General features: G+C 46.5%; 1 protein-coding gene across 1 annotated transcript; it reads left to right on the top strand.

The window, feature by feature from the left end:
* The first annotated feature begins 217 nt into the window (after positions 1 to 217).
* Positions 218 to 1,970, top strand: LRRC30 (leucine rich repeat containing 30). Its single transcript, XM_043558325.1, has one exon. It carries the CDS (start codon positions 395 to 397, stop codon positions 1,298 to 1,300), a length of 906 nt encoding a protein of 301 aa, XP_043414260.1. The 5' UTR covers positions 218 to 394; the 3' UTR covers positions 1,301 to 1,970.
* The last annotated feature ends 12,153 nt before the right edge of the window (positions 1,971 to 14,123 follow it).

The raw sequence follows: 14,123 nt of genomic DNA, 5'->3' as shown, positions 1-14,123 counted from the left end.
TTGGGGATGGGCTGCTTTATCGCCAGCTGAGGTTTGATACCCAAGAAAAGCTGTGAGGGAGAAGTTAGATGCAGCCTCCCTGTGACCTCTTTGCACACACCAGGCCAATAAAACTCGGGCCGAATGACAGTGACAGCTGCCTTGTGGCATTCAGAGGGAATCGAGCGGTTCAGTTCCGCAGTCTCAGGGACAAGTATATCATTACAGCCCGGGTGCTCAGAGAGAAGCCACCTAAACCCACCATCGGGGACAGGCCACGGCGGGGCGTCTCGGGCATCTGCGAGGCCCCAGCGAGACCCCTCTGTGGGCTCCCTGCCTGCGACAGCTCGGCTTTTGGCAGCTGGGGGACACAATCCCAGCCTTGGGGCATCAGAGGCCAGGGGGCAAAAAGGAGATGGGGGCCAAGCCGTCAAGTGCTCGCTGCAAGGACAAGGGCCCCAGGAGGATGGTGTTCCCACGCGGGAGGCAGCAATTCTCCCCGTGGGACGACACCCTCCTCTCGGGGAAGGACCCCCGGTCTCTGCTGAAGCGGGGCATGCGCCACGTCAGCTTCAGCCTGGTCACCAAGGGAATGACAGACATCCCTGACTTTCTGTGGGGTTTGTCTGAGGTGCAGAAACTCAATCTGTCTCACAACCAGCTCAGGGCTCTCCCGCCCGAGGTGGGGAAGCTGAGTCGCCTGGTGGTCCTGAACTTATGCGGGAACCGCCTGCGGAGCCTGCCTCGAGAAATCGGCCTCCTCAAGAGCCTGAAGGTCCTGTTCGTGAACATGAACTGCCTGACCGAGCTGCCGGCCGAGCTGAGCGCCTGCAGGAGCCTGGAGGTCCTGAGCCTGTCGCACAACTGCCTCTCCCAGCTCCCCGCCAGCTTCGCCGACCTCTCCAGGCTGAGGAAGCTGAACCTCAGCAACAACTATTTTGCTCACATCCCCCTCTGCGTGTTTGCGCTCAAGGAGCTGGATTTCCTGCACGTGGGCTCCAATCGCCTGGAAAACATCGCCGAGAGCATCCAGTGCCTGGTGGGCCTGCAGATCTTCATCGCGGAGAGCAACAACATCCACGCCTTCCCGCGCTCGCTCTGCCTGCTCACCAGCCTGGAGCTGCTGAACCTGAACAACAATGACATCCAGACCCTCCCGGACGAGCTCTACCTGCTGTGGAGGCTGGGGCGGATTGCCTGGAATCCCATGGACAAAGGGCTCCACATCTCGCACAACCCGCTATCCAAGCCTCTGCCGGATCTGGTGGAGGGGGGCCTGGAGATGCTCTTCAGTTACCTGAAGGACAAAAAGCACAGCTGACTGGGCCCCGGGGGCACAGCCGGCCGTCAGCGCGCGGACACCTGTCAGCTGGGTACTTCTCCGGGCTCAGCTTTCTCCTCTTACTGCTCACGTTGGTCGAAAGGCATTGCACAGCCGTTCTACGGAGGTGTGTGCTTTGCCCTGTGCATGTGCCTAAGGAGCCCCGTGATGGCGTGTTCATCCCATCCTGAACCTAAGTGGAAACAGGCCTTTGGTTTTCTCCAAGGAGAAACCACTCTGATTCTCCCGAGGAGCAGTGGCACTCAGTCCTTGGAATAGTAGACGGCAGGTCTGATTCAACGGAATTCAGAAGTCAGATATTTGCTAAGTATGTGCTGTGGGCCAAGTGTGGCATGAGACGTTGACACCATTTGGTTTCAACCCTTGAACTGGCGTCCTGCAGCCAGGGAACAGCAGCAAGGCACACTCGTGCGTCAGCCTTGATCAAGCATTACGGGGGACCAAAGAGGCAGCTGGAGCCCCGCTCTCCTGGCAATGACGGGGTCGGGCACAGCTTTCCCCGCACCTTCTAGGGGGAAACAGCATAAGAAATGTGTCTCTAAAATGATTGTAGAGTAACAATCAAGCTGCTCATGTTCACGTCTGCTGGTGAGTGACAGGAATAGCGCGATGGCTTTCAGATAATAAATACAAACCCAATTTTAACGTACAGTTTTAACCTTCTTTCCCAGTCCCCCGGCAGCCACTGTCGTATCCCTGAGCTTTTGTAGAGATGCCAGCCGATGGTTAACTTATCCAATTCTACTTTCTCTTCTCCTCCCTTATTGGATTTGCCCCCTCAGGGCTGAGCTAATGACTGGGGGGGGGGGGGAGGGGAATGCCCAGACGGCATCAAGGAGGGGGTAAAGCATAGGAAAAGTCACACACATAAGTCATTACCCTCTTCACATTCATAGGAGGGTAATATTGGCCACTTAGCTTTTACATACGACTTAAAAAATTGAGTTTGGCGATGCATAAAAGCTCTTTGGACAAAAAGCTCTTGTACAAATATTAAGTATGTTTTGCTTCCAATTCTAAGAGTACACAGCTGTTAGTTAAAGACAGACATTAGGATGAACAATTACAGAATTCCTGCCCCAAGGGTCATTGGATCTTACTGCTGTCACAGCACCCCAGAGCCCCCTGAGACATTACTGTTTATTCAGAGTTAAAGAAATTCTAATGAAAAGGTGGTAGTGAAGAAAGTATGGTCCCTTCCTATCGGTGGAGAGCCAATGGCTCAAGTTTCGGGCCGATTTGTCTACAGAACATCGCACACAATATCGAGACTTAGGATTTGGGGTTGCTGCCAAGACTTGTCTGACTTCTTAATACCCTTAGTTTAATTTAGTTAAAATTGTACATATTTTTTTAAACTTTTAATTGATTTATTTATTTTGAGAGACACGGAGACAGAGAGGGAAAGCATGCACGAGGAGGGGAGGGGCAGAGAGAGAGGGAGAGACAGAGAATCACAAGCAGGCTCCTTGCTGTCAGCACAGAGCTTGATGCGGGGCCCGAACTCCCAAACCGTGAGATCATGACCTGAGCCAAAACTAAGAGTTGGACGCTTGAGTGACTGAGCCACACAGGCGCCGCAGTTAAGCTTCTGTTTCTTAGCACTTTCTGTAGGCTGGACACTGGGCTGGGAGTTCGAGAGGACTTTTTCTACCAAGGAGCTCAGGGTCTGGTGAAACAGACAGACCCACGTGAGTTTCTACAACATGCGGCAGGTTGTGAGCCCTGCTGAACGGATATGAAAGCAAAGGCCACAGTAAGGTTGACATACTGGACGGTGTAGGCTAGACTGAGCGCCGAAGCCTCAGTAACCAAAGAACGGTGACCAAAGGACCTGACTGGGATGAGCCAGGCACACTCTCCGTTCACTGCAGTCATCTCGGCCCAATCCCGTCCCCCATCCCCCACCTGGGAAAGAGTGGCAAAGCGCTGGGGCAGCTGGTAGTACCCTCTCAGGTCCTGAGCTCAGGCAGGTTTAGTGTGGAGCTGCTCAAAGGGAGTCCACAGAATTTATTCATAGGAAAAGTGATTTTCCCAATAGACTCCAAAGTCAATTTTCCCATCCATAAAAAGGGAAGCCAGCTCCCACGGTTATCATCAGATACCGTAGTTCCATTAGCACATTTGTGCATGAGCTCCTCTGCTGAGCCACTGCAAACAGATCTTACCCGTGTCACTGGGAGGCAGCTGAAGAGGTCCTCTCTAAACTCCCCCTCCTGCAGCACCGAGATCTGAGTGTCCCTGCCAGGCGCACACAGGCGCACTCCGGTAGCCTCGCCCACGTTAGCTTGCCGAGCCAAGGCTATTTAAAGACTTCAGTGGAATTCTTCCTTGACCTCATGACTCAGTGGGACATTGTGGGGCGAGCCTTCCTCCGCAGGGCAGAGCTGGGCAGATCGCTCACTGAAGCTCTTTGGCTGGAGCATAGACAGCTGTCAGACAAACACCCGCAGGTGCCAGGATCACGGCCGTTGCTGTCGGCTGCTGCAGAACCACAGGCTCCCACTGAATCCGCACGACCTTGCGTTGGGAAGGGAGGCAGGCCGGGACAGTGGCTCTGCGCTTTTCCTGCTGAACCATCCTTTTATTTCCTTTCCTCGCTTTTTCGGTCACTTGATCCCACAGTAACTCTACTCCAGGGAAAGAACGGAACCCTATTTTGAAGGTGACCCAAGAGCTGATTACACCTTCTTATAAGAAAAACCTGGTATCGATTTGGTTGTCAGCTGCCATTGGTACCTTTCACAAGTATAGTAGCAAGGAGCTTTTGGGTTTTTGGTTTTTTGTTAACGCTCCGGAGGAGCATGAGGGGAGCATGAGGAAATCATGAAAGTCAGAGTAGTTGCCCAATATGCTTTAGGTATTGATTCTTTGTGAATGCTCCTTTTTATTGATAAAGGGGAGTGCTGAGCAGAAAAACCTGGTGAACGTGCTTAGTTATTCAAAGCACTAACGTGGAGGGAATTTCATACAACCTTCAGTGTCTTTGCTGTCAAATTCTGCAGTTTGCTGACTGACTGTGAAAACTTCTTGCTTATCTTTTGTAGTTCTAATATTGCCACATTCAAATAACTCCCAGGTATTTCTAAGGCTTTAGCAATCAAAGCACTGAGGACGGCTGTACCGGCTGCAAAGTGTATTTAGCCAAAGAATACGCACTAATTGGGTGCTTGATGTGGGGCGCTGGCGGCTCGCATTCCCGATGATATTGTGGTTTTCATGTCACTTGGCTCTCGGTACGGTGCGATCTCATTGGTGTGTTCAGAAACACCTTTTGAAGCTGGTACAGACGACAAGCATACAATTAAGAAAAAATCCTATGTTCACGCGAAAGTAAGACGACTTTGAAAAGACACATCTGTTGGAGGAATAATACTGCTAAATGCAGAAAACAGCTGCATATTCGAAGGAAAAATGAAGCCATTTCTCAGCTTGTTGACTTAATAAATGGTTAATAGAAGAAATGTGCTCCATTCTTGGGCTTTAGTTAATAGACTGCCTTTTCTGTAGTCACCTAAGATAGAGTGACTTTGGAACGGTGCACCTGTATTTCACAATGAAGTCGGGCTGGCCTTGGAAAGGGAAGGAGGGAATGCTGTTATTATTTGCAGGGACACATCAGCGTATACCCCTTTCTTGCGGTAATGGATTATTGCCTTTTAAGATTCCATTTCATATGCCTCAAAGCACATACTGAATATGCATTTTGGTAGCTATGCATTAAAAACAGAGGAAATTTAAAGGACTGTGGGCTGGGTCACTGGAAAACACAGGTGGGTATCAGCATCCTGAGATTACCAGGTGCATGAGGCTGGGCTGGGGTGTTTCTCTTCAGTAATATAAACGGGCTAGGGAGACTATGGACTGAGATTCTGTTACAAATGATGAGCAATAGTTCAGAAATGGTCTCAAAACTTAAAAAAGGCAGAAATTCAACCTACTAGATTTAACTAACATGAAGGTCCTACTCGATTGTTCCATCAGTATCTACTTAAGTATCTATGTGTGCTCTATCTTATTACATCACCAAAGAATTATTTTCAGATATACTTGAGAAACAACATACCGAGCCTACACGGAATGTGCAACTAAGTAGCAGTACCCAGTAATTGTGATTCAGCCAAGAACACCTAAATACAACACCTTCATATATTTTAAGAAAACAAAATAAAATTCAGAGAACATGAAAGCTTATTATAAACAATAATGGGAACAATCTTGACCTTGTTGAGAAAAGAACTTTTACAAGTGTTCCTTTTAAGTTACCTGTCAAGTTATGCGTTGAATCCAAAGCATTACTAATTAAAAAAAAAAAAAGGACAGCATAGTAATAAAAGGGAAGCAGAGAGGGCTCATAATGAATTTGTAAGAGCTTGGGCGTCATTAGGCAAACATCACTGAAAGCTATTAGCATGAAGCTTGCTATGCAGATTTTTAAAGTAGTGTCAAAGGAATCTACTTGCAAGGAGAGAGCTTATTTTCTGCGGCTTCTGGACTCACTCCTTATTTCAGCACAAGACAGAAAATTAAAAAAATGAACTGGAGTCCATCCCCAAAGTGTCAAAGTATTTCCTGACGTTCTAGAGAGAAACATACACTGTGAAAACCACAAGACTGTTGGCTTCCATCGTACAAGATGGGGCTGCCAACGGCACATTGTATCATCGTCCATGTTCTTTGATCTCTGGAGTGTCCCAGAAGCCAGTGTGCTGGGACATGCCACTTGGGAGAAGCCTGTGTCCCTCTGTCTCCTGAATGTTACGCCGATCACTCTTTCGCACGCACCCGGGGAGAGGTCCTGAAGGGGGATAGGCAAAACTCTGCACTGAAAGTTGGACGCGTCAATTGCACGGCATTTACTGAGCATCTCTGTGTCCTGAGACTGTGCAGGTGTTGGGGACGTGAGAAGGGAACAAGATCCCCACCCTCCAGGGACTCCCATGTCCAGGGGCTCAGAAGATGAGGCTGAGCTAAATAAACAGCTAAATCCTGAGAGGACCGTTTCCTTAATAGGTGCGTAAGTGAGTGCAAAGGCATGTGGGTGAGATTATAGGAGGGGCAGAGGTGTGATGTGATTGATCCAGTGTTTTGTTTTGCTTTTTCTTGATAGAAAATTTGTGAATCTCACAATCCCACAGAGGTCTGCTTTGTAACCCTTTTGTGGCATATTTTTCTCTACCCGAATCTAAGATGTGGGGCAGCCACATGGCAGGAGAGAGGGCAAATCATGAGAATGGCAGCACCATGTGCCATGGGTTCCAGAGATACTCCCAGGCCTCTCCCTGACTTCATTATGGGCAAAAGTCTTTCCTGAGGGTTCTGGAAGGACCCAGGTGGGCAGTGGTCCTCAACACGGATTACTCGTCAGAAGCCCCCATGGGACTTCAAAAAAGAAAGCCTCAATTTTAGAGATTCCGATATAGTTGGCTTAAGTGGGGCCTGAGTTTCTTATTCTTTTTAAAGCTCAGTAGATAATTCTGTCCCTGACTCTATGCTGAGAAATGCTGATATAGGCTCTTACCTACACAGTGTGATGTGGGCCTGTTAAGCCAATCGTGGAGCCTACCCACGGAAAGAGGCCAGTAAGAGGTGAGAGATCTCTGAACCTGGCGGGAAGCCATGCTGGTACACTGTGATGGGATTCATCTGGGCACTTGTTAAACATTTAGAATCCCAGGTCCCTTTGGTATGCCTTCAGATTCAGGGGGTCTAGGGCAGGGCCTGCTGGGTGTGGGTCTGACAAGCACTCTAGGTGGTTCCTCTCACATGGCAGACTGGAGAAAGCCTGGGCTAGCAGAACGTGCCCCACTGGAAAATGGGAAAAGTTCTGTGATTCCAGACTCAGCTAGGACTTGGGCACTGCTGATTTTCCTGACTGACTCTGCCACCAGACTTCGCACTCTTTGCTGACTTTTATCTTTGCATCCGGGATATAGAAGATACTCGATAATGGTGTATCGCATGAATGAATGAGTGAAAAAGAAAGTGAACCAGGTACACACAGACGATTTGACTTCTCTGGGCCTCAGTTTTCTATAGAGTGAAACAGTTAAATTTATTTTAAAGTGAATCACTTTAAGCTTCCTTCAGTTTTAAAATTCTGATTGTATTTTTTTTTTTTTTGCTTTGTCTTCCCTCATCTAATGCCTCAGTGAATAGATGGCCAAGCTTATTATCATTGTGCAGCACCATAGAAAATACCATTTAATTCTGATTCTAGTTTGCAGACCTCTGAACTGTCTGGATTCCATCTCTAATTTTTATTGGATTGGAGGCTCAGAACAAATAGTTCTGTTTGGCTTTGTTGTTTAGTTGATTTACAATTCCTCCTGTTTTTCTGGAAGACAAAACTATCTGTTTTCCATTAAAAAAAAAAAAAAAGGTCATCAGATCTGATTCAGTAACATGATTTGGGCACCTAGCTGAAATCTTTCCTCTTTGAAAAAAAAAGCGTATGTGTTCCAAAGTGTGAGTTGAACTCCTGTGACAAAATTCATGCTTCTTACAGCACTTCTCTGTCCACACGTGTAGATGAGTTGAACTTGAAATTTGGTATACATTTTCAAAAGCAACTTCTGCAAATGAACCCATATAAGGCTGCAAGATAGCTCTCCCCTAGGTTTCTCTGATTCTTGGTAATGGTCCTCTCTCTGCTTCTGCTGCTTTGGTCAAAGCAACAAATTGATAATATCTATATTGTGGAAATTGGAAATTAACAACCGGAATTTATTTTGGACTAACCTTGCTTGTAAGATGGTAAGTTACGATTACGTTTGATAAGAATTCTTAAATAATTTTGTTGCCATATGTACTTAGAGACTTCAAAGCATAGTTCTGGTATTATTCTCCTGGGCCAACATAGAGAAGACAAGGCTGGGGAATGTTTTCCTTCTGGAAATCACAGAAATACTCTAAACAAAGAATCTAGCCAAGAGGGATACAAGTCTTCATTATGTTTTCTTATTTTATACTTTCTTATTGTCATGATTTAAAATGTCTACTGTAAATAACTAGAAATCTGTTTAATCTCCCAGAAATGTATATAATATGTTTGTTATAGAAAACTTTCATTGTTCATCTGACCATGTAATATGCTGGCTCTAGAAAATTGAGTTTAATCACTTAGTTTGTAAATGACCTTTCCAGGCTGTTATTATTAATTCACTACTGCAAATAGCATTTTAGTTGACCCTCTCCTGTGGCTGAAAGAGGAAACTACGCTTCTGATTGGTCAGAATGAACAGATGCAGGAGAGCCTGGGTGGCTCAGTCAGTTGAGCATCTAACTTTGGCTCATGTCTCATGAGTTCAAGTCCCGCATCAGGCTCTCTGCTGTCAGCATAGAGCCCGCTTCAGATCCTCTGTCCCCCTCTCTCTCTGCCTCTCCCCTGCTTGTGCTCTCTCAAAAATAAATAAACAGTTAAAACAAATAATGAACAGATGCATTTTTTATGCCACATGAGGCCGGGTCCTTCATAGTCATCATCCATTGTGCAAAGACCAAGGATGAATTTGATGAAACCACAAGGCGTATGTGCAGTAAAGTGTTGACTCAGCAGGTGTCGGGTGTTCAAACTCTGCACATTTCAAAGAAAAGCCTGGCCTTTGACCAGGTCCTGGGAAATAACCTCTAAGCCCTTGCAGTCCCCTGTTCCGATGAGTGTCTTTGTGTGTATCTGGGCCACACCAGATAGTCTACGCTCACAGTATGATTTACGGTGCCGTCCTTGGTGACATGGTGTCAGTGTAACCTCTGGAGAGGCCAGAGACAGAGGAGCTAAGTCAGCCACAGGGGAGCTCCTCGCCTACATGACAACTCCCACTAAAAATCAAGCAGTCACCAAGGCTCAGGTGAGCTCTCCTGGTTGCAGATACTCTGTCCATGTCACACACCATTGCCAGGAGAATTAAAGCACTGTCAAACAACTCCATTGGAGAGGACAGCGGGGAGCTTGTGCCTGGTCTCTCCTGGACTCTGCCATATGCTTCCTTATCTTGGTTGATCACAAGTCAAAATCATAACCATGAGTGTGGCAGGTACATCTCTCTGGCAGAGAACTCACTTCTTTGATTGTTCTCCCTTTTTATGGGGAAATCTTGAGCACAATCATCAGACCGCTTTGGTGCCTGACACAAGCAGGAGTTGTCTAAGAAAGCCAGCCACAGAGCACCAAAAATCCTTGCCCATCATGGATTTTCCACAAGGATGAACCTCACCAGTCCCAGGGAAGGCAGCCTAGCATACCATTCCCTCCTCCAGAAAAAGGTCCCACTAACTCGTTGTCCGGGCCAGCCGGAGGGAGCTCCCACATAATTTTTAAACATTCTTGCTCCTCAAACAACTCTTTGTCGAGATATTAGGCATATCACAATATCCTCGCAAGTGGAATAATGCTACTGTGTTAGGAGGTCATTTGTAGGTCGATCTCAGTTATCCAGCATAGAGCTGAGATCCCAGAGTTAATATCAGACATTTTATTCATTTATTCATAGGCGAGAGCTTTAACCATCAGATAATGAATGAGTGCATGCACGTGCACATTCACACACACATGCTATGTTAGACAATGATAAATGTATGGAGAAAGACAAAGCAGTGAGAAGGAATAGGGCTGGAGAGGTGTTTGTTAGCACATTGTCAGGCAAGTTGCAGAGAAAATCATGTTGGAACAGAGACTGTAGACAGTAAGGCAGGTGGGTATTTCAGGAGAAAATATCCCAGACAGGAGAAAAAGCATGTGGAAAGGAGAGTGTGCCCAGCGTGTCCATGAATGAAGTGGGGGCCAGGAGAACCCTGAGGTCATACTGCTGGATGGACGGCTCATGGAAGGCTTTAGCCCATTGGAAGATCTTCGGCTTTTGCTCTGAGTGAGGTGGGAAGCCATTGAAGGTTTTAAGTGGAGAAACACATACTAACTTAACATTTTAGAGGCGTTACTTTGCTGGATTGAGAATACACCAAGGGGGAAGAGTACAGATTAATTTTAATTTTTTTAAACATGTGTTTATTGCTGAGAGACAGAGCATGAGCAGGGGAGGGGCAGAGAGAGAGGGAGTCACAAACTCTAGAGTCAGAACAAACAAAACTCAAAATTCATCTAATCTAAACTTCTTCCTCCGCACATCTTTTTTTTTAAAACATTTTTTATTTTTGAGAGAGAGAGAGAGAGAGAGAGAGAGAGACAGAATGAGCAGGGCAGGGGCAGAGAGAAAGGAGTCAAGGATCCAAGGTGGGTTCTGTGCTGACAGCAGAGAGCCTGATGCAGGGCTGGAACTCATGAACTGTGAAATCATGACCTGAGCTGACGTCAGACACTTAACTGAGCCACCTAGGCGCTCCTCCCCATGCATCTTGTAAGAAACATTTGTACTCAAACACACCCAGGACCTGGGGGCTCACCCATATGTATACAGTCCAGTCCATTGATTTCCTGATATTTTTCTCTTAAATATGATCCTTGCACCTTGTTCTCTATCTCAGTAAATGGCACCTCCATCCACGAGCAACCTGAGACTCATTCTACCCATGTGGCTCTCTTAATCCTCTTATCGAATCTACTACCCAGTGCTGAGATTCCACCCCCAATCCCTTTGTCCAATATCTGCTACTATCCTTCCGTCCACGCTATCGTCACGCCTCATTCTGACCTCCCTCTTTCCTTCCCTTGGCCCCCTTTTCATCCATCCACCACTCAAGCACTAAGAGGGATAACTGGATCATGGTAGGCCCCTGCTTAGTCTTTTAATATGCATTTTCAATACAATCCAAACCCTTAATATGATCTACAAGGTCCTGCAAACTTTAGCTCCAACTATTTCTTCAGACTCATTGCCTACCCCTCTATTCTCTCACGAATGGGCACCCATTCTGGCCTTCTTTAGCTCTGGAAGGTGCGAAACACTGCCCTATCTTAGGGCTTTCAAACACACTGTTCCCTCCCTGGGGAATGATCTTGCCTGTTTACTCACCCTTCAGACTTTAGCTCAAATACACTCAGAAAAGCTTTCTCTGCCCCTTTTCTTCATGATTTTTTCTTCATAGTGCTCACCACAATTGAAATTCTGTGCATGTGTGCGTGCGATCACATGCACATATAATGTGTATATGTAATTACGTGTATATACGCCCTGATGTATAATGTATATAATATCTGTATATAGTATCTCCCACCTCAGGACAATGGGAAGCATATTTGTCTCGTTTAATTGCTGCGTTACCCCACATACAACTTCCTTCCTGGCCCACACTAAGTACTTAGTACATTGTACAGAATGTATTCATGTGCAATTATTAGAAATCATTAATTTGGAAATTGTGTCTTAGTTGAAATTTGTTTTATCAACCAAATGGTGTATGTGTATCCCTGATTAGGAACTGCCTTTTCGTATAAAACAAAGTTACGCTCATTAAAAAATATCATACTTGAGAAGTAAAAAATAAACATATGAAGTGCTCATCACTTATTTAGGTTAACTTTAACATTAGCAGTGCATGCATAATTAAACTCACAGTCATGAGTTAAATAAATAAATGATTAGCTTGGGGACAGAACGGCCACCGTCGGCAGTATCATCTCTGTTACTGTTTGTTTGACAGAGGACATTATCCCGTTGCTGTAGTTTAGCTACATATGTTTTTTAGCTGGTGGTACGTGGAATAAATAATAATAAAGATTAAATACGATGATAACCCAGCATAAGTAACGTTCATTGAGTACTTACCACAAGTCAGGTCTATTTAATTCTGACAAGATCTCTATCTATTGGTAAGTACTCTTACTACACCATTTTACAGGATGGAGTCTTGGGAAGCAGAAATTACTTGTCAATCTAGTAATTAAAGGAGCCGGTCATTGACTCCAAGGGTGTCTGGTGCCAGTCACTTTGCTCACAACTATTGTACTATGTTGTGTCTCAGGTACCTTGACCTGATCTCCCATCAGGATGGCATCGGGTTTGTGACAGCAACGGACCCCCTTCCTTTGCACGTAAATATCTCCCCTTAACAGCACACACCAGGGTTCTTAATTCACAACTTTGTAAGGAAAGATTGGAGTGAAGAGAGCTATGTGGTTTACTGAAGGTTAAATTTAGCTTGTAACCTGCGTGTGTATTTAAGAAAGAGATCACTAATATTCGAGCATGTCCATGATAGTTTTTGGTATTGCTATGAATTTCCCTAATATGGCTGTGCTGAGTCCTCATTTAGGAACTGACCTACATTGAGTAACTACGGAGTGATGTATCTCTCCTGATTAATTCCTACAACAACCCTGTTAGTTGGTTACTTTCCATTAATGAGGGAAGTGGGGCACAGAGTGTGCCCACGGTCACGTGTCAGAAGCGGCAAGCCTGGAGGAAGCTGCCTCTCCTAGCCTAGGCTGTGACTCGGGGTGAATGCTACCATAGGGAAGTGTCAAGATCCACTTGAACAGGAGGTGTCACTTAAGGCCATCAAGGCCATTTCCGCCCTTGTGGAGAGAATTGGAAGTCAATGTGAGTCGAAGCCAGAGAAAGTAAGAGAAAGGAGGGTTGGGTGGGAGCAGAGGAAACCAGAGTCAGGCTGGACTTCACAAGCTTCCAGCACGGTGCCAGGGGTGGGTAAAGGTCTCTAAGGAGCTGGGACAGGCAGGCTGAACCCTGCCTGAACTCATTCCCCAGCCATCCAGCCAGGAGCCTTTGGGGGCAATCTCCATGTTGCTTCTGGGAAGTCACCCTCCTTTGACATCCTGTTTCCTCTTTTCTCACCTGCACTGTCCCTGCTGTCACTGTTAGAGAGGCCCCTTCTTGTAACAAAACCAGTGTGCTCCTCCAAGATAGCTGTTAACAGTTGTGCCCTCATGGCCAACCGTTAAATCCTCCAAGGACAGAATTTACACTTCAGCCGTATGGAGCACATCCCCCCAGTCACATTTCTCCCGGCAATGATCTTTGAGTTCTGGGGGTCGATGTCCAAACTCGTACCACCCAGGAGTCAGGGTGTCTTCCCTGATGTGTGTCTTCCTCCCTAGGCTCCGGCGTGTCCACGGCTCTTGTGACCACATTCCCAGACTTCCTCGGTATTTGCTGGGAAGTGAATTCTCATCTGGGGTGCATGCTGTCATTGTCCAGGCAGCCTGTCTCCTCTCCCCACAAGCATCTTCCATGTGAGTCTTTGGGCTGAGGCTGGAAGCTGTCTCCCCAGGCTGAATGCCGACAGGGACAACGCTTCCAGACCTCACTCCAGGCTGGACAGGACGGTTAACTGCATGAAGCCTGCTGCATCCCCGAGCCGCAGAGCTCCAAACACGCCGACCTATCCCGATACAAAGTCTGTCGTTTCCAATTCAAGCATTATGGAAGTATTTTACTGATTGCTTTTTCCAATAAATGAATACAAATATTTTTACACTCTGGTTTCAGTTGTAGCAAGTCTTACAATGTTTGGCTGTGAAAATCGAAGACAGTTTAAGGCATGTTTTAGACATCAACTCAGCCCTTCAATAATGCGTTCGATACCTCTAAAAGTGACAGCAAATCAAGGATGAAATGAAACAGTAAACAGAGCGAAGGCAGATTTCACATATGGTGGCAGCTCTGTCATTTCAAGCCTCAGACGGAACGCTGGATCAAAATGCCGAATGTGATGGATGATGCTCGCACGTCCCAGATGGGTTGCTTTGGCTGCTGACATAGAGCATGCTTTTTGCACTATGTGTTCTAAGTCAGAAGAAAAAAATATTAATGTAGGGCCAAGTTTAGTCTCATCCCATGGGGACTTCCGCGGCCCGGGATGTTCTCGCGAGAGGTGCAAATCCAGGCAT

This window comes from Prionailurus bengalensis, chromosome D3 (genome assembly GCF_016509475.1).
Source record: "Prionailurus bengalensis isolate Pbe53 chromosome D3, Fcat_Pben_1.1_paternal_pri, whole genome shotgun sequence".
Classification (NCBI taxonomy): Eukaryota; Metazoa; Chordata; class Mammalia; order Carnivora; family Felidae; genus Prionailurus; species Prionailurus bengalensis.
The sequence above is the reverse complement of the archived record's forward strand: the minus strand, read 5'-3'. Positions and strand labels throughout refer to the sequence as shown.